The sequence below is a fragment of the Raphanus sativus genome, chromosome 4 (assembly GCF_000801105.2).
Source record: "Raphanus sativus cultivar WK10039 chromosome 4, ASM80110v3, whole genome shotgun sequence".
Taxonomy (NCBI): Eukaryota; Viridiplantae; Streptophyta; class Magnoliopsida; order Brassicales; family Brassicaceae; genus Raphanus; species Raphanus sativus.
The window spans coordinates 6,961,916-6,985,310 of NC_079514.1; the positions used below are offsets into that span (position 1 = coordinate 6,961,916).

Genomic DNA, 23,395 nt, shown 5'->3' on the forward strand with positions numbered 1-23,395 from the left:
CATCTAACCTACATTAATAAAGATTTGTTTTTTTATATCGGTTATTTTGATTTTGTATGTATATATTTCCTCCGGGAGATTTGAATTTAGAACACTATAAGCAAACGTAAAAATAAATTCGAAAACAAATAACGTTTCTCAAAAAAAGAAAAGAACATAAAAACAAACTAGGAGAACGGGGAGGCTCTGTATACCGTTGAATCGTTTGACACGTCAAGTCACATCGGATCTCCAAGTAACTTTTGTCTCGACTCTCGAGAGATTTACAAAAAAAAGTTAGGATACACTTGTTATCACAAGATTCATGCGAAAATGTAAACTATTATTCTTCGAATCGTTTGAAATTAGCTTTAAACTATTCGACACGAGCATTTTCTTGGAAATCTAAGGATAATAATAATTATTATTAGTATTATAACAGAAATAATTAATATGATAATAATAATATTATTAATAATTATTATTATTATAATGACAGTTGAAAATTGTAAGAAATAGCCACTCTTTGTGACTAATAATCCGTGTCGGTTATTAATTAATACTTAAGTTTAGAAAAATATAAATGTATTTTTCAAAAAAATAATATATATAATATATATATATATATATATATATATATATATATTATATATATATATGTGTGTGTGTAGTCGTGTATTTACATACGACAATTTTATTAATACATATGAATATGATTGGTTAATTTTTTTAGAGTTTACTTTAGTGGCGTTGTAAGACTAAACATTTATAATAACTGAGGTAAAGTTAGCATTTTTTAGAAAAAGGCAGCATGTTTAGATCAGTTTTGCTATTGTTATGTGATATACTTAAATTATAGCTTTTTCTCCCGGATTATCGTGGAATATGCTTTTAGTATATAAATAGAGAGAGCAAACGTTTGTTTTATTTCAGAATTCAGACTAACCAACTTCATTGAAACAAATTTTTAAAGTTTTTTCGGTACTTTATGAAAACTTTACCATTTTCAATTACGTCCACTTACGTGTATCCCATTCTTGCTCTTTTTTTTTTTCTTGTTAATTTAATAACTCTCTTTTACAAAAAAAATTTAATAACTCTGCTCACTTTTTAACCCAAAGCTGCAAATCGGTCGCACAACTTGTCGAATACATGTAAACAAAATACACAGAATGTGTTTCCATACATGTGCATGCAAATTTTATCGTCATAAAGTCTGCATAAATCTAAAAGAACATATTTTACATAGAAAATAAATATTTTGAAGCCTAATATATCATTTTTAAATAAGAAATCCCTCGTTTTGGTTTGAAGAAAGCCTTTAATGTATAAAAAGGCATATAAATGAGAATACGGAAGGCAAAGCTAAACAGCTACGAAAAAACATAAACTTCAAAACTAAACAATTTCATTTTACGAAAATAAAAAACGTGGAAAATAAACAAACAAGCAGAGAAAAGTCTTCTTCAACTTGGTTGGCTTCATCCTTCATGTGTAGTATATATATATATGTTCAGGTTACTCTTTCTTAAAATCCAAAAGCTTCACTATCTCTCTCTCTCTCTCTTCTTAAACATGACATCAAGAACATTCACAAGGCTTCCTAATATCAGTAATGTCTTATTCATGCTTTCTCTTGTTTTCTCAGGTGATTTGATTTTTTTTTTATCATCAATCATTAGATTGCCTTATTTGGTCTCGTACGTTATTAATATTATAAAGGGTTTTGCATGGCACTAATTTAAAAAAAAAATCCGATTCTTTGATTGGAAATAAATGCAGGGAATATACTACAAAGAGCTACGTCTCTTGGCATCAATTACGGACAAGTTGGGAACAATTTGCCTTCACCAGACAAAGTTATTAACCTTTTGAGATCTCTAAGGATCACCAAGACAAGAATCTACGACACTAATCCCCAAATTCTTACTTCCTTCGCAAATTCAAACATAGAGATCATCGTCACCATCGAAAATCAAGTTTTAACATTGTTACAAGATCCTCAACAAGCTTTCCAATGGGTGGATTCTCACATCAAACCCTATATTTCGGCGACAAGGATCACCGGAATCATGGTCGGAAATGAGCTTTTCACTGATGAAGACTCTAGTTTAATCGGGTAACTAGTCTCGACTCAAATTAATTATATTTAATCAATAAGATTTTTACATTTTTTGGGATCTTTACATTGTTTTCAAATGTTATCATAATTCCACTGAGATTTTAATAATGTTATCCACTATAAACGTCTTAGAAAAGGTTAAACTATACGAATTTGGGACGTATCCCATATATTAAAAAGCTAATTATCAAAAATAACTTATCTTCACACTGTTTACAAAAAAAACTTAGATTCACACACTTGAGTTCATATAATACAACTGAAGTTACTTTTATATGTTTTTATAGAAGCAACAACATTATATAATTACAAAACTATATATATATTGTTCTATTCAAGTAGGTGAAATAGTTTTTGTCCAATAATGCTAACTTTGCTTCTTCCTTTTTTTTCCTTTTTGTAATAGATACATGATGCCGGCGGTAATCAACATCCACAAAGCCTTGGTTCAACTAGGCTTAGATAGATACATTGAAGTCTCATCTCCTAGCTCTCTTGCTGTCCTAGCTGAATCTTATCCTCCATCAGCCGGAAGTTTCAAGCCAGAGGTCTCCTCCGTGATGCAACAACTTCTACAATTCTTGGACGCCACGAAATCTCCTTTTTGGATAAATGCTTACCCTTACTTTGCCTACAAAGACAACCCTAACAAGATCCCCATCGACTACGTCCTATTCAACCGAAACATCGGTATGACCGATCCCAACACAAGACTACATTACGACAACATGATGTATGCTCAAGTTGATGCGGTTGCTTATGCTGCTGCGAAACTAGGGTACCGTAACTTAGAAGTTAGGGTCGCGGAAACAGGGTGGCCTTCAAAAGGAGATGCGGGAGAGGTTGGAGCATCTCCTACGAATGCTGCCACTTATAACAGGAATCTTATGATGAGACAATTCGCCGGAGAAGGGACTCCGGCCAGACGCAATTCAAGGCTGGATGTTTATATATTCGCCTTGTTCAACGAGGATATGAAACCGGGTCCTACTTCAGAGAAAAATTATGGTATATTTCGACCCGATGGATCATTGGCTTACAATTTGGGATTTTCTACGATGTCGACTACCACTGCGAATTCAGAATCTGTAACGTATTCATCTTATGCCACTAAGGTACGATCACTATTCAATGGTTTTGAGGGCATTAGATGTGTAATATTAATAAAAGTATAATAATGAATTTTATGTTTTGTTATTCCTACAGGCAAAGACGACCTTGGAGTATTGGACAATTTTGATATCGGCGATGATTCAAGTTGTAATGTCAAGACTATTTTAGGCGGAAAGTTATCGAGACTAGAATAACGTGATTGGTTAGAGTATTTTTTCTAAACAATTTAATTATTGAAGTTCGATAAAATACAAATTTCATATTTAATTTGATATTCCAATCAACTCGGTGGATAATTAAATTATATGTTTTTGTCGTCCTTATCATGTACATTGGACTTATGGATATCTCATATCGATAAATTAATATGTAAATAAATAAAAGCAGTTTATTGTTCAAGAAAAACTTATATTGGGGGCAAAAGCTTTGTGTTACTTTGACCCTTAGCCATAGAATAGACGAACAATACGGTTTAGAATCAACCATATATTGTTCTTTAGTTCAAGATATATGACATAGCTGATTAATTCCTTTATATACAATACAATCACAATTAAAAACAAAAACAAAATAGAAGAAAATGAGAAAACAATAGTTTTCTATACTTCTATGCCTTTTGCATATTCGCATATGATCATCTTGTAAGTATTAAATCAAATATTGTATTAACACACTAGTTTTGCATAGAAAACAAAAGATGCATCAGGTTTAGCTATAATACAGAGGAAACGCCCAACTATTTAATTATTCGTCTGATCCTTATTTATGCATCAAGCTTGTAGTATTCATACAATACAATAATAATTGTAATTTAGTTTTCTTTTCCAGTCTTATGTATTAAATGTGTTGAAGATGCTTCTTTCTCTACGACCTGGAGAAGCTCCACCATTTCCACCCTCTGAGCCACCGCCTGTGGATCCTCCTCTCCTGACAATAACCCAACCTCAGTTCCTGAACCAGAACCAAACCCAAATCCGGTCCCTTTTCCTCCATCTGGTGTTGAAACTGAGCCAAAACCATAACCATATATAACCACTTTCTAATGTTGATCCCCACCACCAATCATTAAGTTAATTTAGGTCCATGAGCCGAACCACTTGCACCGCTGGACCTTCCGGTCGAACTATTTGGGCTGACCGGAGAATGAACAGGGGTTCCAGACTCTCCTCCTCCATAAACAAACGAGATAGACAACAGAAAAGATTTATAACTTATACATGAAATATTCTATTTTTCTTTTTCAAAGGACGAAGAGAACTAGAAGGAATATGCATTATACAATTTTAAATAGGGCAAGAAATTTTACTAAGCGACATAAAACTGCTAATTTCAGTTGTGTTTTATTTATAAATTGTACTAAGCGACACAAAACTGCTAATTTCAGCTGTGTTTTATTTTTTGGGTGTTTACGATTCATTTTTGTGAGTTTTAATTGATTAAAAATTACAAGTAAATATATATATTTTTTTAATTTTTAACTATAATACATACGATTTCGTATTTGCAAATATGTCAATTTTTATTGGCTTTAATTTGGTTGTAATTTGAAGAAATCCTCCAAATTTGGATATAATTAACACATGGGCTTTAGGGCGTTGGTGACAAAAAAACAAATTTGACATGGGCTATAGGAGTGGGTTTAATCAGTGGACAGTGGCCACATAGTTTTTTTTTTTTTTTTTGTCACTTGTGGCCACAGAGTATTAAATGTCGGAAAGAAACCTTTTCTCAGGATTGGGATTATATCATTTTCACAGGATTAGTTTTGCAATCAGAAGAAAAGAAAAAAAAACTCGGAGATTCGTTGGAGCGAGAGCACACGGAACTGGACCACACCTTCACCCGAAACGTATTCTTCTTCCTTCTCGAGGAGATGCGATGAGATCTATACCGTTGAGTCGGAGCACATACAGATTCCAACATCCGAATCCGTTCCGATCTCTAGAATCGCTTCCTCTCCTCTCCGCCACTCGTCTTCGCGTCCTCCACTCTCGATCTCCCTCTTCTTTCAAGGTACTCTACCCTACATTCTCATAAGATCTGTTACTATTGTGGAACTAATAATATACTTAATGTTTAATATATTTCAATGTAGTTCAATGTATCAAGACATGGATGTAGAAGCAGCATCATCATGATGGCACATAATAGCTCTGTGTCAGTCAAGGCCTTTGATGACGTAACATTTTTCTCTCAAAAAAATGATTGATTAGTAGCCTTCATTCCTCTGGTTTTTGACTTAAAAAAAATGTTCTGATTTTTTTTTCCTCTAGGATTCATATGATTATGATTCCGGTGACATATTTGCCGCTGCCTACTCCATTTCTTCCAGTGAAGGCGAAGAGAGCGATGGTGAGTATGGTCTCAACGTCGTTACTGAAACAACCGCTCAAAGGCTAGGAAAGTTCCGCAAGGGCCGCAAAAAGCACAGGCACGTTCAACTTTTATTTGTTTCATTTTTTTTTTCCACTTAATATAATTTCTTTATAAGTTTGCAGGATCAGATACGGGATTAATTTGGGACTTCTCGCCTTCTTGACGCTGCTGCTTCTATTTATGGACTCTTTCGCTTGGAAGATCGTTAGACTGCCTCTCCCTCCGTATTTCTTGACCCTCCCCTTCTTCAGTTCGGCGGTTTTAGTCGCCTTGGCTGGTTACGTTTGCGTTCCAATGCTAGACAGGATGAAAGTGCATGAGCCTATCAGGAGACTAGGGCTAGTTGTTACACATAGCCGCAGACAAACTATCCCCACTATGGGTGGTTTGTTCTTTGTTCCCATTGGTGTTCTCGTTGCAATAGCCATGACTAAATTCTCTTCCATCGAAGTCGTTGGAGCGGCGGCTGTTACTGTCTTGTTTTCAGCGATTGGTCTAGTTGATGACTCGTTAAGCCTCTGCAATGATAATAGTAACGGTTTATCTGCAAAGATACAACTTTTTTTGGAGGTGCTTTTAACTAATTCTATTTTTTTTTTTTTTTTGCTTATAGACGTTTTCATCTTCTTGACTTGTTCTACCGGCATGTAATAATCACAGGGAGCAGTCGGGACATGCTTTGCGTTTTGGTTGGAGGGTGCAAGCATATCATCTCCCTATGGCATGTATAGCATCTTATAACTAATATGAGGGTAACTCGCGTATCCACTTTCATATGAACCTACAATGAGAATAAAGAATCTACATGATTGATTATATCAAAGCCAGACCACAGTTAGCTACTCATAGATTGGGTTGTTTAGATGTTTTCATAACATTCTTATTGATTATAACATTTTTTTTCCGCAGGAAAATGTTGGTTCCTTTGCCTTCACCATTAGGAGGTCTCATTTGCTTGGGAAAACTTTACCTATTGTTGACATCGTTCTACTTCGTTTCCATGGGGAACTTACTCAAAGCAACCGACGGTCTCGATGGATTGGCTGGAGGTATTGCTGCCTTGGCTTTCGTTGCTATGGCAATAGTAGTTCTTCCTATTTGCTCTGGTTAGTCAGTCCCTAATGATCATCTACTTTCATAAATCTTAAAGACATTACATTTCAAGTGAAGATAGTGTGTGTTTTTTCTTTGCGACCAGATCTTTCTATATTCGGAGCTTCGATGGCTGGAGCTTGCTTTGGTTTCCTACTTCACAATCGATACAGAGCATCCGTGTCCATGGGAGGTACAGGATCATTGGCCATCGGTGGAGCTTTGGCTGCAATGGCTGCTTGCTCTGGAATGTTCTTGCCATTGTTCATATCCTCTGGTGTTTCCATCTTGGAAGCTGCTTCTGTCGTTATTCAGGTAAATAGTAGAATAATAGACCCTTTACACGGCTGATGATGTAAATATATGTGTATGTGTGTGTGTTTTGTCACGCAGGTAGCGTTTTACTCAGCCACTAAGCATTTGAAGGGAAGAGGCCGTCGGGTTTTCAAAACGGTGCCGTTTCATCATCACCTAAGGCTAAGTGGTTTGAAGGAGCCAATGATAGTTACAATGGCATATGTTATATCTTCTTTGCTCTCTCTTTCAGCAGCTTACGTAGGTCTTATCTCTGCTTAACTTTTCTTTTCTTCTTACCCTTCGGATCTCTACACAGTTTTTTGTTTTCTTAAATTCTTTAAAGCGAGAAAAAGTTGAAACGAAAAAAGTTGATATAAAATAGACTGATTGCCTACCAAAAAGTTAATTAGGTGCAAGCATATATAGTTTGGTTGGTGTTTTAGTCGATGGAAGCAGAGACTTTTTTTTACTCATGCATTTGCAATCATTTCCAAAAGTAGCTTTGCATTTTGTTATCTCCGCAAAATTCTGATCTGACTGAGATTACCATTTAAAACTTTACTGCCAACTTCTATGTCACTTGCAACTTTTGAACACTCAAACAGACGAAAACATGAAAATGAAACAAAAAAGTAAATTCCATTCATATGTTTATGCTTATATAATAATTATATATTTCTTCAATTAAAAATGGAATTATAATGTTCTGAGAACAATAATAGTGAAGACGTAGACAAAACTCTCTCTAAAGTGCTAATTCATTTTTTTTCAAAGAACATATATTCTTTGGCCAAGAAAATGCCATTTTGATGCAACTTATCTATATTTTGAAACTAAAACTACAAGATGTAATATGTAGTAAACTAACTATTTAATGACGTTGCTACACTTTCTGAAATCTTATTGTGAAAGATGGAATCTATCTCAGTAATGTGCACATTGCATAGATAGATTAATGAATACTCTTTATCCTACATAAACATATCAGTGAACTTTTTAACTAGAAAAAAAAAATTCTCTTATTCTAATAAGATTTGTTATAACTTACATACCAAGAAATTTTGCAAAACAGCCTACAAATCTATGATCATAATTTACATCATTGGAGCCAAGAAGAAGTGGATTATTTGGTTGCTTATGGGACCAAATTGAAAAGCTAAAACTATTAATGTATTCTCTTTGGTAACACATAAAGTCCAAAATCTCACATGTAAGAGACTGAGTGGTGTAAAATACCCCATACTCCCATGATCACATACTTAATGTTCACGATGTCTATCGTTCTGTTTTAGGAATCTTCTCTAATTAGTAAACCTAGACTCCTCCATCTCTTTCCTTTTTTTTGATCAACTGATTATGCATTAATAAAAGAGATAGTCTGGGCCTTGGCCCGTTACTATTGTACGTATCAGAGCGATACACATCGTGAATATCAAGTGTGATATCATGGAAGTATCTCTTGATGTTATCTTTTACATATTTGTGCGCATATACTAAGTTGTCAAGAAGAAAAGGGGATGTGATCATGATTCAATTACATGAAGATATGCAAGTTGAAATCACCAAGCCAATAAATATACTTTCCTACTTTTTATTTTATCTCTTTTTGACTTTGTTATATAATGACAATGATTATGTTGGATGGTATCTTGGATTTGGTGATTGAATTTATGAAATCAAAGAAAATTATTATTATGATGATCATATGAATTTGGCCCATCCCTCCATGAACAAATTGAATATGATTTCTTTAACTAGCTAAGCCTTCAAATCATTCCATTAAAGCCTCTTTTGCACCAGCAATCACATGCATATTATTCTTTATTTGTCTCTCTCTCTCATCATCACCATATGCACCGTTTACCTCAGTAATAAGCGTTTGTATATATATATATATATATATATATATATATATATATATCACGGGTCTTTCTTAATTTCTCAGAGTAATGAACTGATTTAGAGAGAGAGAGAGAGAGAGAGAGAGAGAGAGAGAGAGAGAGAGAGAGAGAGAGAGAGAGAGAGAGAGAGAGAGAGAGAGAGAGAGAGAGAGAGAGAGAGAGTTAAAGAGAGTTTTAGAGAGTGTTTGTTTTCTTAGTGTGGTGAGCTAGTAGTGTAATTAAGATCAGAATGAAAATCTCCACATCTTTAGGGACTGTTTTGGTTTCCGTTATCTTCTATCTATCCTCTGCTTCACCATTTGTCATCTGTTCATCTCTTGACGTCACCATTGATAACCATTCACCAAGCCATCGCAAGAACAACGGATCCCTGGTACATAATTTAACTGGTTCTTGCTTCCTCATTTATACAAGCTTATATATTATATGATTCTCAGTACATTTGGATACATATTTTTAGCTAATAATATTTTTGAATGTATTTGCTACTAGTTTTAAGTTTTAACCATTAACTGAACCATTATCTTAATTTTGAATGACAGTTGAGTAATCAAATGATTACCAGCATAAAGCTTCATGGCATTCTCTTATGGGCTTCAATGGGATTTCTTATGCCAATGGGGATTCTCTTCATTAGAATGGCCAATAAAGCTAATGAAAATGGAAGAAATGTAAAAGTGTTCTTCTACCTTCATGTCATTTTCCAGGTAATTTAATTAGTATCCATCCCCTCATAAATGTTTATAATGATGGAAAATGTAAATTATTGTTAAGAGATTGTATCATTCTACAATATAATATGTGGAAAAATATTTCAAATCTTTAGTTTGAACTCATGATGACATCTCACTTTAATCATTTTCTCCACTATAAACATAATATTAAATATGCTATATATATAAGGGGTAAAACTTTTAAATAAGGGAAATACTATTTTTAAATTGAAGATCAAGAAGCACTCATATTAGTCTTACATTTACTCAATTTCAACAGCTAGATACATATGCACTGAAATAATTTCAGATAGATAGCTTAAGAAGGAAATGCTTCTTGAAATTTCTATAGCTGATCATGGTTTCTTAAATATTAAGGGAAATGAAGTACACACTATGATTACACTCTTTGTTTTCTTACACACATACTCGAATCCATCATCAGTACATATATATGCACACACACATAAAATACAAGATTTTACTTATATGAGATTGTATAAATTTTTTTCTCTTACGTTATATATGAGCAGATACTAGCAGTGGTTTTGGCAACAATAGGAGCTATAATGTCTTTAAGAACATTGGAGAACTCCTTTAACAACAACCATCAAAGACTTGGCCTGGCTCTTTATGTTGCCATGTGGCTCCAATTCTTGACCGGTATCTTCAGGCCCTCTAGGTACATATACGTACATAAAACACCATTTATATGTATCTATCCATGCCTCAGTTCTCACACTTCTCGCGATATTATCGGCTGCATTGTAGAGGGAGCAAAAGGAGGTTGAAATGGTTTTTATTGCATTGGATTCTTGGAACAATAGTGTCAGTAGTTGGCATAATAAACGTATACACAGGCATAAGAGCTTACCAAAAGAAGACATCTTCAAGTAGAGACTCAAGTATTTGGACAATCTTGTTCACAGCTCAACTCTCTTGTCTTGTTCTCTTCTATCTAATTCAAGACAAATTGGAACATTTTCAAAAGCAAAGAGTGGTTATTGATGAATTGGATCATCATCAAAATACTGACACGAATGGAAGAAGTAATGACCAAACTATTCAAGTGGTAACAAGAAATGATCAAGAACAAAAGGTCATGGTTCCTCAGCCTTGTCGCAAGAGTAATGCACTTGTGAATCTGTTTAAACTGATTTGATTGGTCAAGATCAACTATATAAGGATTTGATTTTTTTTTTTGGATGTGATCCTCAGTATCATATTTTATTTTAAATATTTTTATGACATATACTATTGGATTTGCTTCCGTTTGTATGTTTTTTTTCTTGAGAATTTTGTAAGTATAGTCTTTGTTTTGTTTTCTTTTAGTATATACTTTTATTTGAATAGTTTAATCTCTGTAACATGATAAAAGAAAGAGATCAGAAAAAGTCGTTTAAAGTGAAAAATGAAAATATAGGATATATATTCTTTCTTATTGAGGGGTCCAGATTTGGTGAATTGCTGAAGATTTAGCACCAAGTTAATCAACTTAACAAATAAATAAATAAAATAAAAATTTACAGTACTTTTTTGTTGTTGGGAGGTGACGTCAGTCATGAGACGCATGACGCGGGATAAATATTGGGCCTAAATAAACAAAGAGAGGCCCATTAGTAGGCAAAAAGGCCCAACGTCATTAATATGATTATAATTAGTTTATCGTCAAACTCTGTATTGTACAGATTCATAGAGCGAAGAAGAAGAAGAAGAATGGGAGGCGAAGAGGAGACAAAGATGAGAGTGGTAGTCGAATCGCTGGGATGGATAACGGAATCTTCCATCATGCCGAAGAAACACCGCGCCATCGAAGGCGTGGGTCCTTCCTCGATCATGGAGCTCAAGGCTCAGCTCTACAAGTCTCAGGAAGAAGCTAAGCAGACGAAGGATTTCGCGGGATCCGATGCTCAGTACCACCGCGCCAAGGAAAGGATCGCCGCTAAAGATTCTTTCGCCGCGAAGAACTCCGGCGTCGAGGGTCGAGCTCTCAAGTGAGTCTGAATCTTCCTTTTTTTGAAATTGCTTACCAATTTGATTTGTGAATTAGGGTTTTATGATGCGAGATTAGGGTTTGTTAATCGATTAAGATTAGACGTGGATTAAGCAAAAAAAAAGTATGAAACTTGGGCAGGTTGGAGAAGAATCTCAGGTTAGATGATTTGGGAATTAGGGTTTTAAAATTCAAATCGAATGAGATTGGACGATAATCGAGCTTCCAAGCTTAAATAGATTGATTTATATGAAATTGAACTTAAATTAAGCAGAAAAGTTTGAAACTTGAGCATGTTGTAGAAGAATCACAAGTTAGATGATTTGGGAATTAGTTTTTTTTTTTATAATGCAAATCGAATAAGATTGGACGATAATCGAGTTTCCAAGCCTAATTAGATTGATTTATATGAAATTGAACTTAGATTAAGCAGAAAAGTATGAAACTTAGGCATGTTGTAGAAGAATCACAAGTTAGATGAACTTATTTAAGACGATAGGACTTGGTTCTGGATTCAAATAGTTTGCTTTTGAATGTGGGAAGTGCAGGGACAAGATCGAGCTTAAAGCGGTTAAAGACGGAGCAGTTAGCTACGCTGCGTTGGAGAAGAAGGCTCAGTTATATGAGAAGCTTGCAAGGGGGGAGCTTTCGGATGAAGAAGCCGAGGAGAAGTACTGTGTTGATTTCTTCAGGAAAGGAACAGAACATGGGGAAGATTTACAAGCACCAAGGACTAGTAACATTTCCATTTCGGCACCACCTGAGGATTTAAAAGCAGATGGTGAGGATGATGGTTCGCTGCTGTTTAGCACCAAATTTGCCGGGCTCGGACGTGCGGTTGAGACAGCTGATATAAGTCAACACGTGCGTATGGTCAGGTAGATTGTTGTCTCTCCTTGTTCTCCGTTTAGTTATGTCCGAGAAGGAATTGATAAGTCCTCTGCTTTTATAAAGCGAATCAACATATATATACATATATTATATATATCTGATTAGTAATGCAAATTTTGTTTTTGCAGAGAGGTTCATCAAGAAGTGAATCAAGCGAGAGAAAAGGCAACAGAGTTGAAGCAAAGGAGACAAGAGCAGGCAACAAATCGTCGGGAGAAACTCAAGCAAGCTTATCTTCGGAAGCAGCTCGAGAAACTTAAAGCTCAGCAACAACAACAACCGCAGCAACAAGATGAGGGGAAAATTTGATTTATTTGATGTGTTTTTTTACTTTGCCAAGCTTTTAATGACTTGGGAGATACATAAATCCCAGAAAAAGGTAATTAAGCTGATCAAAGAAACATCAGACTTATTTGAATGAGTATCAATTTTAAGTTCGATTAGATGGATAGCTTTTATATTGTATTTGTGACTAGTATGTTCTTTTGTAAAGAGTAAGTAAAATTTTTGTTTTCCAATCTCAAAAAAGAAAAAGAAACAATTCTTTTGCATTGTAGCTATGATTGATGCTTTTAAGTTTTAAATCTGTACTACACAACAGGTTGTTTCGTTATAAAATGTCCATTACAGATTTCAGGTGTATACTGTGCTCCAAATGAATTCAATAGATTTATAAAATTAACAACACTGAGTTAACCAAATGACAGTTTGGCCGAGTGGTCTAAGGCGCCAGATTTAGGCTCTGGTCCGAAAGGGCGTGGGTTCAAATCCCACAGCTGTCAATTTGTTTTTCATTTTTGTTTGTTGTAAAGGATGTTTTCAGTTATTTGACTGCCACATGGCGACTATCACAAATTACTAATACCTACCCTGCATTACACTCTAACTCTCTTGAAGAAAATGTAAGACAAGTTTTAAATTTTGCAGAAGATTGATGGTCAAACGAAACAACAACCGTTGATGCCTCTGTAGCTATTGTGGAGAGAATATGGCAGTACGCAACAAGTTGATCTTTCAACACAAACGGCTGAATCCTCGTCGGGACGTGGACAGTGTTAATGCAGAGGTGTGTGGATGGTTGAAAGTTCATCAGACTTCTACTATACGGTAGACAATGTCTCTCGCTATATGTCCTTGAAGCCACCCCATTAGGAATGGTCTAATACATGCCAGAAAGAAAAGAACAAAAAAAACTAGTGGCTGAGTGAATTGTACACTGCAGAAGATAGAGACATACACAAGCTCGTGTAGATTTCGTCCTTTTTTAGTTGCAAACCAAAAGGACGAAGCAAAAGATAACATAACCAAAAAAAAACAGGGTTTATTGTTAGTAAATTCTTTAAACTCATGGCAAAGAAGTTGCTACTGATTGTCCTCCTTGCTTCACACTTGTTCGTGTCCGGTACGTTTTGTCTCCATTTTTTTTTTATATATTTAACTTTTTTTTCCCCTAATCATAACTCTTAACTATGTTCGCAGGAGTGTTGTCAGTGAGTAACATTACCATAGAGAACAAATGTAATCAGACAGTTTGGCCAGTAATCTTCTCATGGAAATCAAACCTCTCCACCACTGGTTTCGTTCTCAGAAGCGGCGAGGCGCGTGCCCTACCGGCGCCATCTTCATGGGATGGTCTTATCTCGGCTAGGACGCTCTGCTCAACAAACTCGACTGGATACTTCTCGTGCGCCACCGGGGACTGCGGATCCGGCATCATAGAATGTCCCGGCTCATATGGTTGGTCTGCCGTGACGTATGTCTACTTTAGAATGGACCACGGCGGAGTTAGCACCTACACAATCACTGTCGAGCACGGTTACAACCTTCCCTTAGTGGTAGTCCCGTCACAGCCTAGCCAGACATGTATCAGCACCGGTTGTTTGGTTGACTTGAACAAGACTTGTCCAGAGGATCTTGGTTATTTCACCGCTGGGAAACAAATCGGCTGCATAAGCGCGTGCAGAAAGTACGGCACCAGAGAAATTTGCTGCACTAATGACTTCAGGTCAAAGGAAAGATGCGAGAGGACGATGTACACGAAGAACTTCGAGCAAGCTTGCCCACTCACCTATAGCTATGCCTTCGATGAAAATAACAGCACCATTAAATGCCCTAAGTCAACTGACTTCGTCGTCACGTTTTGTCCCTCGTCCATTCCCAATAACACCAGGTCAGACTCTCTTTCATTTGGTGGGAATTTGATAAAATAGGGGATTTTTTTCGTTTTGCTACATTTTTAGGCCTATATATAGTTTAAGAATGAAAGGAGAAACATTTAAACATACTATATAAAAAAGAAACATCAAAACCATATATAAAAGGGATTCATGTAGAATATCATAATCAATTATATCTTTTTCCACTCAGAGCTTTTCCTTGGCTCCAACCCATGGTATGCTTGTGACTATCGTTATAGCAAAAAAAAAACTTCTATGCGTCTTTCTGCATGTTCTACTAGTAGCCCGCTCGTTTTATAATTTTAGCAAGTCATGTCCAAGATGATTTCTAGGTACTGAAAAGAAACTGCACTTCATCAACACAAAAGTTAATCTCCTTTGTTGAGATATAATCTACTTGAATGAAACCTTAAGAAATATTTTAGGGTTTCTCTACGTCACTCTATATATCTTCCTGCAATGTAACTTCTCCTCACAAAGATTCTAGCACCACCTCGGTCGGCTCACGAACTTCCTTGCACGCAGCATCAAAAAGTGTTGGAGAAAAGTTGTCATCTCCAAACACTGCATCTTGTTTGGTGTTGTGTCTTGGAAGTACTCTTAGAAACAATTTAACTTATCATCCATAGTCTGAATGATCCTTTGGTTCATCGCCTCCATCATCTCGTCTAGTTTCTATAGAAACACTGTCATGGAGTTGAATCTTTAGACTTTGATACCAAGTTGATATAAAGCTTAGTTCACACAAGAACTAAACTGAGTATTTAGGCTAACTTTTCTTTTTAATCCTTTTCTCTCTTACAGAATAAGGTTAATTCTTATAAGTTATGGACTATTATTAATCATATACGACTTAATGACAAAAGGAAAACGATTAAAGCATAATATAAAAAGAAAAACATCAAAACCAATGATAAAAGAAAAAGTCTCCAAAACCCTTAATGTGAATATCATAATCAACCCTGTACATTTCTAACCATAGTCATGTATCATGAGCTTTATAGAAATTCCCATAGAAGAGAAGTAGCTCGGCCTTCATGCATACATATTATATTGGTTCAACTAATTGGTTTCTACTTTCATAAACTAATATATGTAATTATGATATTTGCTCGGGAAACAACAACAGAAGCTCCATGTCTCCATTTGCAGGACCCAAAAGTAAATTTTCTTTTCCTCATTCCATAAAGACGTGTATATATATATATATGCAATGTTTTCTTTTGGTTTTATTAGTCATAATTTTCATTTGATAAATTTGCAGATAATTCTCAAGGGAAGTTAAAACCCATACTTGGTACCACCTTCATTGCAACCACAACTATGTTGCTCATTTATGTACATAGCACCTAAGTTTTGCTTGTTGTTCTTGTAGGAGGCTCATCCGCCTTAGCCGCGTTGATCATTGTTGTTGCGGTTGTGGTAATGGTTAGAGCAAAGAATGCGAGAAGAAAGCGTGATTCAAATTACGAGAAGATTGAAGCGGTTGTAATGTTGAAACGATATAGTTATGCAGACGTCAAGAAGATGACAAACTCATTTGCCAATGTTCTTGGAAAAGGAGGATATGGAACTGTCTATAAAGGAAAACTACCCGATTCGAGCGGACAGGATATCGCACTTAAGATCTTAAAAGACCCAAAAGAGAATGGAGAAGACTTCATCAATGAACTAGCTAGCATGAGCATAGCATCTCATGTCAACATCGTCTCTCTCTTTGGATTCTGCTATGAAGGGAGCAAGAGAGCTATCATCTACGAGTTCATGCCTAATGGATCCCTTGACAAGTTCATTTCCGAAGATATATCAACGAAGATGGACTGCAAAACGTTATACAACATTGCGTTAGGCGTTGCTCGTGGGTTGGATTACTTGCACAATAGTTGCGTATCAAAGATTGTGCATTTCGATATAAAGCCACAGAATATACTCCTAGATGAAGATTTGTGCCCAAAGATTTCGGATTTTGGTCTTGCTAAGCTGTGCAAGAAAAACGATAGCATCATATCAATGTTGGAGGCGAGAGGGACCGTTGGTTACATTGCTCCTGAAGTGTTTTCCAAGAGCTACGGAGCAGTTTCCCATAAGTCTGATGTGTATAGTTATGGAATGGTGGTGCTTGAGCTGATTGGTTTGACCAGCAGAGAGAGAGCTGAAACTTGTAGGTCCAGTATGAGTACAATGTACTTTCCGGATTGGATCTATAAGGATCTGGAGAGGAATGAAAATATGAGAGTATTAGGAGATCATGTTATTGAAGAGGAAGAGGAGATAGTGAAGAAAATGACGTTAGTGGGTTTGTGGTGTATTCAGACCAATCCATGTGACCGTCCACCGGTGAAAAAGGTTGGTGAGATGTTAGAGGGAGGTCTAGAAGCTCTAGTGGTTCCACCTAAGCCTCTCCTTACTCCAGCCATAATGGCTTGGGAAACTATTGAAGAGAGTGAAGAGACTTCTAGTCTTCTGACACTAAGCCACTCAGAAAGATTTTAAAATCTTTAAAGAGTTCATAATGAATAAACACTAGATCTTTTTTACTATATACAAACATAAGAATTCAACTGAAGGTAGTCAGAAAAAAAGAAAAAGAAAAAAAGAGAGCGTCAATAAGTATTCAACAGTTTTAAATGTTCATTAACGTGTAAAAGTCTATAGAAAATAATTCTTCATGAAACATAAGGAGTAAAAATCTTATGGATCAGCGTTCAAAAAAAAAAGAAAAATCTTTTGAATGTGATTGAAACTCCTCTATTATGAAAAATTAAAGTAAAGAAGATGCTGAGAAGAAAGAATCTATATGAGGATGCATGCAGTGGTCCTGTGTTTATTGGCGCCTAAAGCATGTTAAGAAAATTATGCCCCTTAATGATATTTAATTTTAGCATTTTTAATCATTTAATCAGAATAACTCAAAATATATTAAAATTTAAATTTGTTTACTAAAAAATAAAGTATATCACTGCCAATATTTTTTGTTTAAAAGTAAGAGGAATAAAATTATTCAACTATTTTATAAGATAATGGGAAAGTCATTGATATTTATATTTTTTATTATGTTAAAACATATTAACTTTTAATATATTTTATAGTTATGTTTTCTGTCATTTGTATAAAAATTCTAACATCTCAACCATATTTATCGTTTTTTTACAATATTTCTCGACACTAACATTTCTTTAACTTTGTTGAATTTCAAAGAATTACAGAGAGAGCATAATCTCTAATATATGATAGTTATGTTTGATTATATTTTAAAACTCCTAAAATTACAATAATCATAAAATAATAGTTAAGTTCAGATCTACATAGAAAATGCAATAAATAGTTATGTTTTTGTGTAATATTTATTTCATACATAATTGAAAGGAAACTAAGATTTTTTAGAAATCAAACACGTCTTATTTGTAATCATTATAAAAAGGAAAATATTAAGGGAGGGGGCAAGTAAAAGCCGAGTTCGAGTTCGAACCTGCCACTAGTAGGATAAGTGTTGAGATTTGTAAACCCCTAGACTAAAGCGGACTCCATGTGTTTTGGCGCCTCTAATATATTCATAGACTTGGCGCCCAAAGCCCATGCTTTATGAACTTTAGGTCCGAGCCGGCCTTGGATGCACGTGATGAAAAACTCACGTGCGATTAGAAGAAGCTCTTGCTCTGGGCACTGATCTCGTGTAGAGCTCTTCGTATTATGTAATTGATGATGTGCTCGATTCAACGTGTAATTCAAACCCTGTTTTAACATTCTTTTGTTTCAGCTACACATAAACCAAACCTAAGTAAACTGTTAGATTCGGGTTAATATGAGTTTCTAACTTAAAATCAATTGGCAATGAGTGGATTGACATTAATCTTTTATATAGTAGTAGATTAATTCTTAGATTTCCGATGTGAGATGTTTCTCATCAATACCCTCCCTCACGCTCAGACATCTAAATCTGAAATGTGGACAATGTGGGAATAACATCCACAGAGGGTCCACCATCGATATAGTAGTAGTAGTAATTGTAGTAAATTAGGTCAAATGATTTTATCGCTCTGATACCATAATAGATTGATGAGAGTATAGTATTAGGAGAAGTATTATTGACTCTCGTCCCCGATATATTACAATATAGATATGCTTATATATAGAACTAAACCTAATTCCTAAACTAATAAGAAATATTACATTATAGATAATGATAAGTATCCTATTCTAATATATTGACATATATTTTATATCTTGGATTTGGGTCGATCTAGATCTTCTAGATCTCCCAATACCCTCCCGCAAGCTCATATGTGGTAACATGTATGAGATTGGACAAATCTTCAAAATATGGTATTAGAAGTAATTCCTAGAAGTAGGAGAATTGAACGGCTCTGGATTTGTAACACTGGACTTTTCTTAAGAGTAGTTAATGTAGAGATACAAAATCGCTTGTTTTGGGGTCACCAAATACTTAGCTTGAGTAGTAGTAGTAGTTGAAGTACATATACCTTTATACCATCATGAGCTTATGCTTCTTAATTATGATGGAAGGCAACGTAATAAACCATGCACAAACAGTCTGATGCGTTGAATTTGCAGTGATTTGTTTGGTGGTAGGAGTAGTAGTTGTGGCCTGTTAAAGCACCATTAGAAGTGGTTACTTGAAAAGTAAGCAATAACTATTTGTAGTTGTTAAAATAGTGCGGAAGTGACGGCATTGTTGTCGTGAATGAAACAAAGGCGGGTTTTTTAAAGAAGCCGACGGCTTGATGAAGCTCGATTGCTTGAGTAGAAGTAGAACTTGAACGCTGCTTGATGAAGCGGCTGTAGTAGAAGTAGTAACTCAAAGAGAAAGCAACACTGGCTTGTCCAGCTGCAACTTGCATAGTAAAGTAGTACGGAAGCAACTGCTTGTTGTCGTCAATGGAAACAAAAGGCATGATGTGAAGAATACACGATCATGATAGACGAACAACTTGTAGAAGAGAAGAGAGAAAAAATATTTAGAACATAAAGTTTTTAGGTTTTAAGAATCTTTTTACTCTGATACCATGTTAGATTCAGATTATTATGGGTTTCCAACTTAAAATCAATTAATAATGAATGGATTTGCCTTAACTTTTTATATAATACTAGATTAATTCTTATATTTCCGATGTGGGATGTTTCTCATCGATATAAACCAAGAAAGAATCGTTCAGTAACATGTTTGCCCGTGGTTTCGAACGTAAACCCATTTTAAAACTGGGTTGGTATCTATATCATCATCGATGTCAAAGACAATGAAAATGGATCAAAGAAGACAGAGAGAAATGATTTTTTTGAGAGATATGGACTAAACCGGACAAAATTGCTCTTAAATTCGGTTTACATACAAAAATGCCACTTTGGTAAAATGCAAAAAGTACAAAGATAAGTCACGTGCTAACACGTGTAGTATTATAAGCAGTAAAAGAAAAACACGGTGACCATTGAAAAATTCAACGCCAATCCATCTCGATTCCGACACCGCCGGAGTTCCCGTCTCCGTCGTAGATCTTCTGTTTCCGCTGTAAGAAAATGGAGGAACACCATTGCTGCATTTACTCGAAGATGCTCTCCAAATGCACCTTCGGTTCATTCCTAATCATCTCCTCAATCTTTCTAACGGTTCGTGTAGACGTGTAGTGTATGTTCTGTACCGATGTGGCAAACCTTTTCCCAAAGGACCTTCACCCTCTTCTTTCACTACTCTCATTGTTCTTGGTTCTGGTAAGAAGGAGTTGATATTATAATAATTATATATAGTAGTGTCTTATGCAATTGGATACAATGTGAATGTTGCATATCATTTGACTAGACTGAAATGTCTTTTTTTTTTAATTAGGGGGGCACACGGCAGAGATGTTGAGTCTTGTCTCTGTTATGCGGATGGATAGATATACACCCAGGTTTTACATTGCTGCTGCTACTGATAACATGAGTCTCCACAAAGCTCGTTCCTTTGAACACTCTCTACCTCACAAGGTTTATTTTTGTTTTGTCCTTCTTCTTTGGATGATTCTTCGATTGATTAGTTTTGTTTTCTGTGGCTGTGATATATAGCCTGCTGTTAAGGAAGCCTCCTTACGGTTCACACAAATTTACCGGAGTAGAGAAGTTGGTCAGTCTTATGTGACTTCTGTTTGGACTACTATTCTTGCTATTTTCCATGCTCTTTGGCTCATGATCCGGATCAGACCACAAGTGGTATCATCTTTCTCTATATGCTTTCTAAAAGACCTCTTCATCAAAAAAAAAAAAACATTTGAAACAGATTATTTTATTAATTCTGGTTCAAGTTTTTTTCAGATCCTTTGCAATGGGCCTGGGACCTGTATACCTCTCTGTGTGATCGCTTTCTTGTTCAAGGTATACTATACACACTTCAAAACTGTTGTACTACTCAGTTGTTTTGCTTTGACTTTTTCGGTGAGCGTATGTTGGATGTCATTCTTCTTAGTTACGCCTTATATGTAGCATTTCATCAAGGTGCTTGTTTCACATATGGTTACAGGTTCTGGGCATCAGATGGTCATCCATCTTTTATGTTGAGAGTGTAGCAAGAGTTAAGAAGCTCTCTTTAAGTGGGTTGCTTCTGTATAAGTTAAGGATTGCTGATCACTTCTTTGTTCAATGGTCACATCTCCAAAAGAACTACCCTCGTGCTCACTATGTTGGCTGCCTCATGTAAAGCTCATTTCAGGAACCATCCTCACACATACATTGTCTACAATAACTTTGAATATAGCTACAAAGCCTACCACTCTCTCTTTATATACACGACTGAATCACATTTGGTAATACTGCTCTTCTTTGGTTGCTATGAACTCAAGTTTTAGCTACTGAAGTTCTGTAAACAGAGTCGTGCACTATTTAAATGAACTCAAACTGTACATAGAGACATGTATGTATCCCACTCGCATGGACCATTACAAAATCACACAAAAGAGCTCTTTATATATGATTATATGCATGAACGTGCGCACACAACTTTGTGTATATGTTTGTGTAACCCATTCATACATCAACGTTTCACCAAGTTTGTATACCATCATCCTCCACAGGGTCTGTGTTACAAGTCTTCTTCAGCTTCTTCTCATCAAGATAGTGCTGATAGACAAACGAAAGGAAGCCCCATATAGCTAAAACGATGGAGAAGATCTTGGATGCTTCCATCTCATCATGGAAAACAATCACAGCTATGACTGGTACTATAGGCAACCCCACAGCGGTTATGGAGTTGGAGAACACAGAGGACGACTCAAAGATCAGACCCACAAGACCAACAGTGTAGACTTGCCAAGAGATAGCTGCAGAGGCCAATGTCACAACATACGACACCTGCCCGAGTTTGTAGTTTCTCATCTCACTAGGCAATGTTCTCCACTCTCCACTCGCGAAAAGACCGATGAGAACAACACAGCTCGCAACTAGAGACTGGTAGATGGTTAAGTCCATGACTACTGATGATGTATGCTCCTTGAAAACCTTCCTGAAGAGGAGTTGTATCAGAGATAGAAGCAGTCCTATCCCAGCTGAAGCACCGATGGTGCATATGAACCCTATCACGTACTGTACTCTTGAGACATGTGTTGTGTCTTGTGACTCGGTGTCGACCACGAGGAGAGCAGAGGAGACGGTAAGGAGAAACAAAGAGTTGACTATGAAGGGAGTGAACTTTTGTGAGTTAAGGAAGTAAGAGAAGAAGGCAGTGAATGCTAATTGCGAGGCTAAGATGAGGGAGAAAGTGGAAACAGGTAAGTAGAGTAAACCAATTGCGTAGAGATAAGCGTAAGCAGACAGTAGAAGTCCAGTGCACATGTATACTGATACAAGGGTTGTGAAGGAAGGGGACTGGTTGAAATCTGTATCTGTTGATTTTGGTTGTTGTCTGAGGTTTGAAAAGAAGTTGAAGAGGATCAAAACAGGAAAGCCAATGAGTGGGAGAAGTGTTACCACATATGTGCTCTCTCCACCATTTTCGTAGTACAGTCTACCGAGAATTGTAGCAAGCGGTTGGCAGAAGAGGACGAAGAACACATAGATGGAGAGACGGATCCACCTTTTATAGTTCTTGGTTTCAGATACTGATGATGATGATGATGATTCAGTAGCCTCTATCAGGTTTGCTTCTAAGTTCTGGTCACCTGAAAATTTAACACTCATGTTATCAGATTTCATGAAAAAGAGTCAAACGATCTACACTATAAGCTGCTTCTTCCTTACCATTAGCATAGAGTTCTTGAGATCTGTCCATGACAAATTAAAAGGTGAGAAGAAAAATTGTGTTAATTGATTTTTATTTGTTTGAGACCTCAACCTGATAGATAAATAGCCCCCACTCAAGTTGAATTATCAAACATGACAGACTTCAAGTATTTTATTTAAACAGATGATGGTGGTGGTGACAGGCGACAGCACATCAGAACATAAACTAGTATGCTCTTGTTGACTTTTTGACTTTTGAATTTTCTGCTTCCACTTGACTTGGAAACTTTGTGGCGGCTTTAACAAAACATTTTTTTTTGTCAGTATCTATTGATGTTGAGTCAGAAGTCAACAACGATACAAGAAGAAAACATTTTTCTCTAGGCACGTTCTTGCTTGATCAAAACACGAAAAACAGAACAAGAGATATCGTTTACCTCTTTGGATCTTTGTCTAAGCCTGAATGTTGTTACTGCTATCTTCTTGTGTTTCTTTTTCTTCTTCACGTTGAGGAATCTCTCTTGCTCTTCATCTCGCAT

General features: G+C 35.9%; 7 protein-coding genes, 1 long non-coding RNA gene and 1 other non-coding gene across 9 annotated transcripts; 8 read left to right on the forward strand and 1 right to left on the reverse strand.

Annotated features, from left to right (window-relative positions):
- The first annotated feature begins 1,383 nt into the window (after positions 1 to 1,383).
- LOC108851895 (glucan endo-1,3-beta-glucosidase 14) lies at positions 1,384 to 3,627 on the forward strand. The gene is made up of 4 exons (XM_018625370.2): positions 1,384 to 1,627; positions 1,762 to 2,098; positions 2,508 to 3,216; positions 3,308 to 3,627. The coding sequence occupies exons 1-4, from the start codon at positions 1,489 to 1,491 to the stop codon at positions 3,380 to 3,382; spliced, it is 1,260 nt and encodes a 419-aa protein (XP_018480872.2). The 5' UTR covers positions 1,384 to 1,488; the 3' UTR covers positions 3,383 to 3,627.
- Positions 3,628 to 4,944: 1,317 nt separating this feature from the next.
- Positions 4,945 to 7,540, forward strand: LOC108848751 (phospho-N-acetylmuramoyl-pentapeptide-transferase homolog). The gene is made up of 8 exons (XM_018622188.2): positions 4,945 to 5,227; positions 5,310 to 5,393; positions 5,488 to 5,645; positions 5,713 to 6,160; positions 6,251 to 6,315; positions 6,500 to 6,696; positions 6,789 to 6,997; positions 7,076 to 7,540. The coding sequence occupies exons 1-8, from the start codon at positions 5,093 to 5,095 to the stop codon at positions 7,256 to 7,258; spliced, it is 1,479 nt and encodes a 492-aa protein (XP_018477690.2). The 5' UTR covers positions 4,945 to 5,092; the 3' UTR covers positions 7,259 to 7,540.
- Positions 7,541 to 8,972: 1,432 nt separating this feature from the next.
- LOC108855932 (cytochrome b561 domain-containing protein At4g18260) lies at positions 8,973 to 10,913 on the forward strand. The gene is made up of 4 exons (XM_018629862.2): positions 8,973 to 9,253; positions 9,423 to 9,587; positions 10,127 to 10,275; positions 10,365 to 10,913. The coding sequence occupies exons 1-4, from the start codon at positions 9,110 to 9,112 to the stop codon at positions 10,753 to 10,755; spliced, it is 849 nt and encodes a 282-aa protein (XP_018485364.2). The 5' UTR covers positions 8,973 to 9,109; the 3' UTR covers positions 10,756 to 10,913.
- Positions 10,914 to 11,280: 367 nt separating this feature from the next.
- Positions 11,281 to 12,992, forward strand: LOC108855933 (uncharacterized protein At4g18257). Its single transcript, XM_018629863.2, has 3 exons — positions 11,281 to 11,587; positions 12,135 to 12,464; positions 12,606 to 12,992. Exons 1-3 carry the CDS (start codon positions 11,310 to 11,312, stop codon positions 12,784 to 12,786), a joined length of 789 nt encoding a protein of 262 aa, XP_018485365.1. The 5' UTR covers positions 11,281 to 11,309; the 3' UTR covers positions 12,787 to 12,992.
- A 187-nt stretch (positions 12,993 to 13,179) lies between these two features.
- On the forward strand, positions 13,180 to 13,259 carry TRNAL-UAG (transfer RNA leucine (anticodon UAG)). Its single transcript has one exon. It is a non-coding gene; the product is annotated as a tRNA-Leu (tRNA).
- A 474-nt stretch (positions 13,260 to 13,733) lies between these two features.
- LOC130511571 (PR5-like receptor kinase) lies at positions 13,734 to 17,343 on the forward strand. The gene is made up of 5 exons (XM_057008729.1): positions 13,734 to 13,879; positions 13,957 to 14,647; positions 15,784 to 15,815; positions 15,919 to 15,951; positions 16,030 to 17,343. Exons 1-5 carry the CDS (start codon positions 13,825 to 13,827, stop codon positions 17,145 to 17,147), a joined length of 1,929 nt encoding a protein of 642 aa, XP_056864709.1. The 5' UTR covers positions 13,734 to 13,824; the 3' UTR covers positions 17,148 to 17,343.
- A 2,730-nt stretch (positions 17,344 to 20,073) lies between these two features.
- On the forward strand, positions 20,074 to 21,422 carry LOC108848563 (uncharacterized). Its single transcript, XM_018621957.2, is given in 6 exon segments — positions 20,074 to 20,279; positions 20,282 to 20,378; positions 20,494 to 20,633; positions 20,712 to 20,855; positions 20,958 to 21,017; positions 21,163 to 21,422. Coding segments are annotated over 6 exon segments (711 nt in total). The 5' UTR covers positions 20,074 to 20,186; the 3' UTR covers positions 21,340 to 21,422.
- A 74-nt stretch (positions 21,423 to 21,496) lies between these two features.
- Positions 21,497 to 23,016, reverse strand: LOC108848562 (probable purine permease 22). Its single transcript, XM_018621956.2, has 2 exons — positions 22,875 to 23,016; positions 21,497 to 22,795 (listed from the first exon to the last, which is right to left on the reverse strand). Exons 1-2 carry the CDS (start codon positions 22,903 to 22,905, stop codon positions 21,681 to 21,683), a joined length of 1,146 nt encoding a protein of 381 aa, XP_018477458.1. The 5' UTR covers positions 22,906 to 23,016; the 3' UTR covers positions 21,497 to 21,680.
- On the forward strand, positions 22,949 to 23,385 carry LOC130511874 (uncharacterized). Its single transcript, XR_008945373.1, has 2 exons — positions 22,949 to 23,085; positions 23,181 to 23,385. It is a non-coding gene; the product is annotated as an uncharacterized LOC130511874 (long non-coding RNA).
- Positions 23,386 to 23,395: the final 10 nt, after the last annotated feature.

Bases quoted from the DNA above. Each gene is read 5' to 3' on its own strand.
- LOC108848751 (XM_018622188.2), top strand. From the start codon at position 5,093: ATGAGATCTATACCGTTGAGTCGGAGCACATACAGATTCCAACATCCG. The intron at 6,316-6,499 runs GTATAGCATCTT...TTTTTTCCGCAG, and splicing joins ATATCATCTCCCTATGGCAT to GAAAATGTTGGTTCCTTTGC. The intron at 6,697-6,788 runs GTTAGTCAGTCC...CTTTGCGACCAG, and splicing joins AGTTCTTCCTATTTGCTCTG to ATCTTTCTATATTCGGAGCT.
- LOC108851895 (XM_018625370.2), top strand. From the start codon at position 1,489: ATGTTCAGGTTACTCTTTCTTAAAATCCAAAAGCTTCACTATCTCTCT. The intron at 1,628-1,761 runs GTGATTTGATTT...AAATAAATGCAG, and splicing joins GCTTTCTCTTGTTTTCTCAG to GGAATATACTACAAAGAGCT. The intron at 3,217-3,307 runs GTACGATCACTA...TTATTCCTACAG, and splicing joins ATTCATCTTATGCCACTAAG to GCAAAGACGACCTTGGAGTA.
- LOC108855933 (XM_018629863.2), top strand. From the start codon at position 11,310: ATGGGAGGCGAAGAGGAGACAAAGATGAGAGTGGTAGTCGAATCGCTG. The intron at 11,588-12,134 runs GTGAGTCTGAAT...TGGGAAGTGCAG, and splicing joins GTCGAGGGTCGAGCTCTCAA to GGACAAGATCGAGCTTAAAG. The intron at 12,465-12,605 runs GTAGATTGTTGT...TTGTTTTTGCAG, and splicing joins CAACACGTGCGTATGGTCAG to AGAGGTTCATCAAGAAGTGA.
- LOC108848562 (XM_018621956.2), bottom strand. From the start codon at position 22,905: ATGGACAGATCTCAAGAACTCTATGCTAATG. The intron at 22,796-22,874 runs GTAAGGAAGAAG...TTAAATTTTCAG, and splicing joins TCAAGAACTCTATGCTAATG to GTGACCAGAACTTAGAAGCA.
- LOC130511571 (XM_057008729.1), top strand. From the start codon at position 13,825: ATGGCAAAGAAGTTGCTACTGATTGTCCTCCTTGCTTCACACTTGTTC. The intron at 15,816-15,918 runs GTAAATTTTCTT...ATAAATTTGCAG, and splicing joins TCCATTTGCAGGACCCAAAA to ATAATTCTCAAGGGAAGTTA. The intron at 15,952-16,029 runs GTACCACCTTCA...TTGTTCTTGTAG, and splicing joins GAAGTTAAAACCCATACTTG to GAGGCTCATCCGCCTTAGCC.
- LOC108855932 (XM_018629862.2), top strand. From the start codon at position 9,110: ATGAAAATCTCCACATCTTTAGGGACTGTTTTGGTTTCCGTTATCTTC. The intron at 9,254-9,422 runs GTACATAATTTA...TTTGAATGACAG, and splicing joins GCAAGAACAACGGATCCCTG to TTGAGTAATCAAATGATTAC. The intron at 9,588-10,126 runs GTAATTTAATTA...ATATATGAGCAG, and splicing joins ACCTTCATGTCATTTTCCAG to ATACTAGCAGTGGTTTTGGC.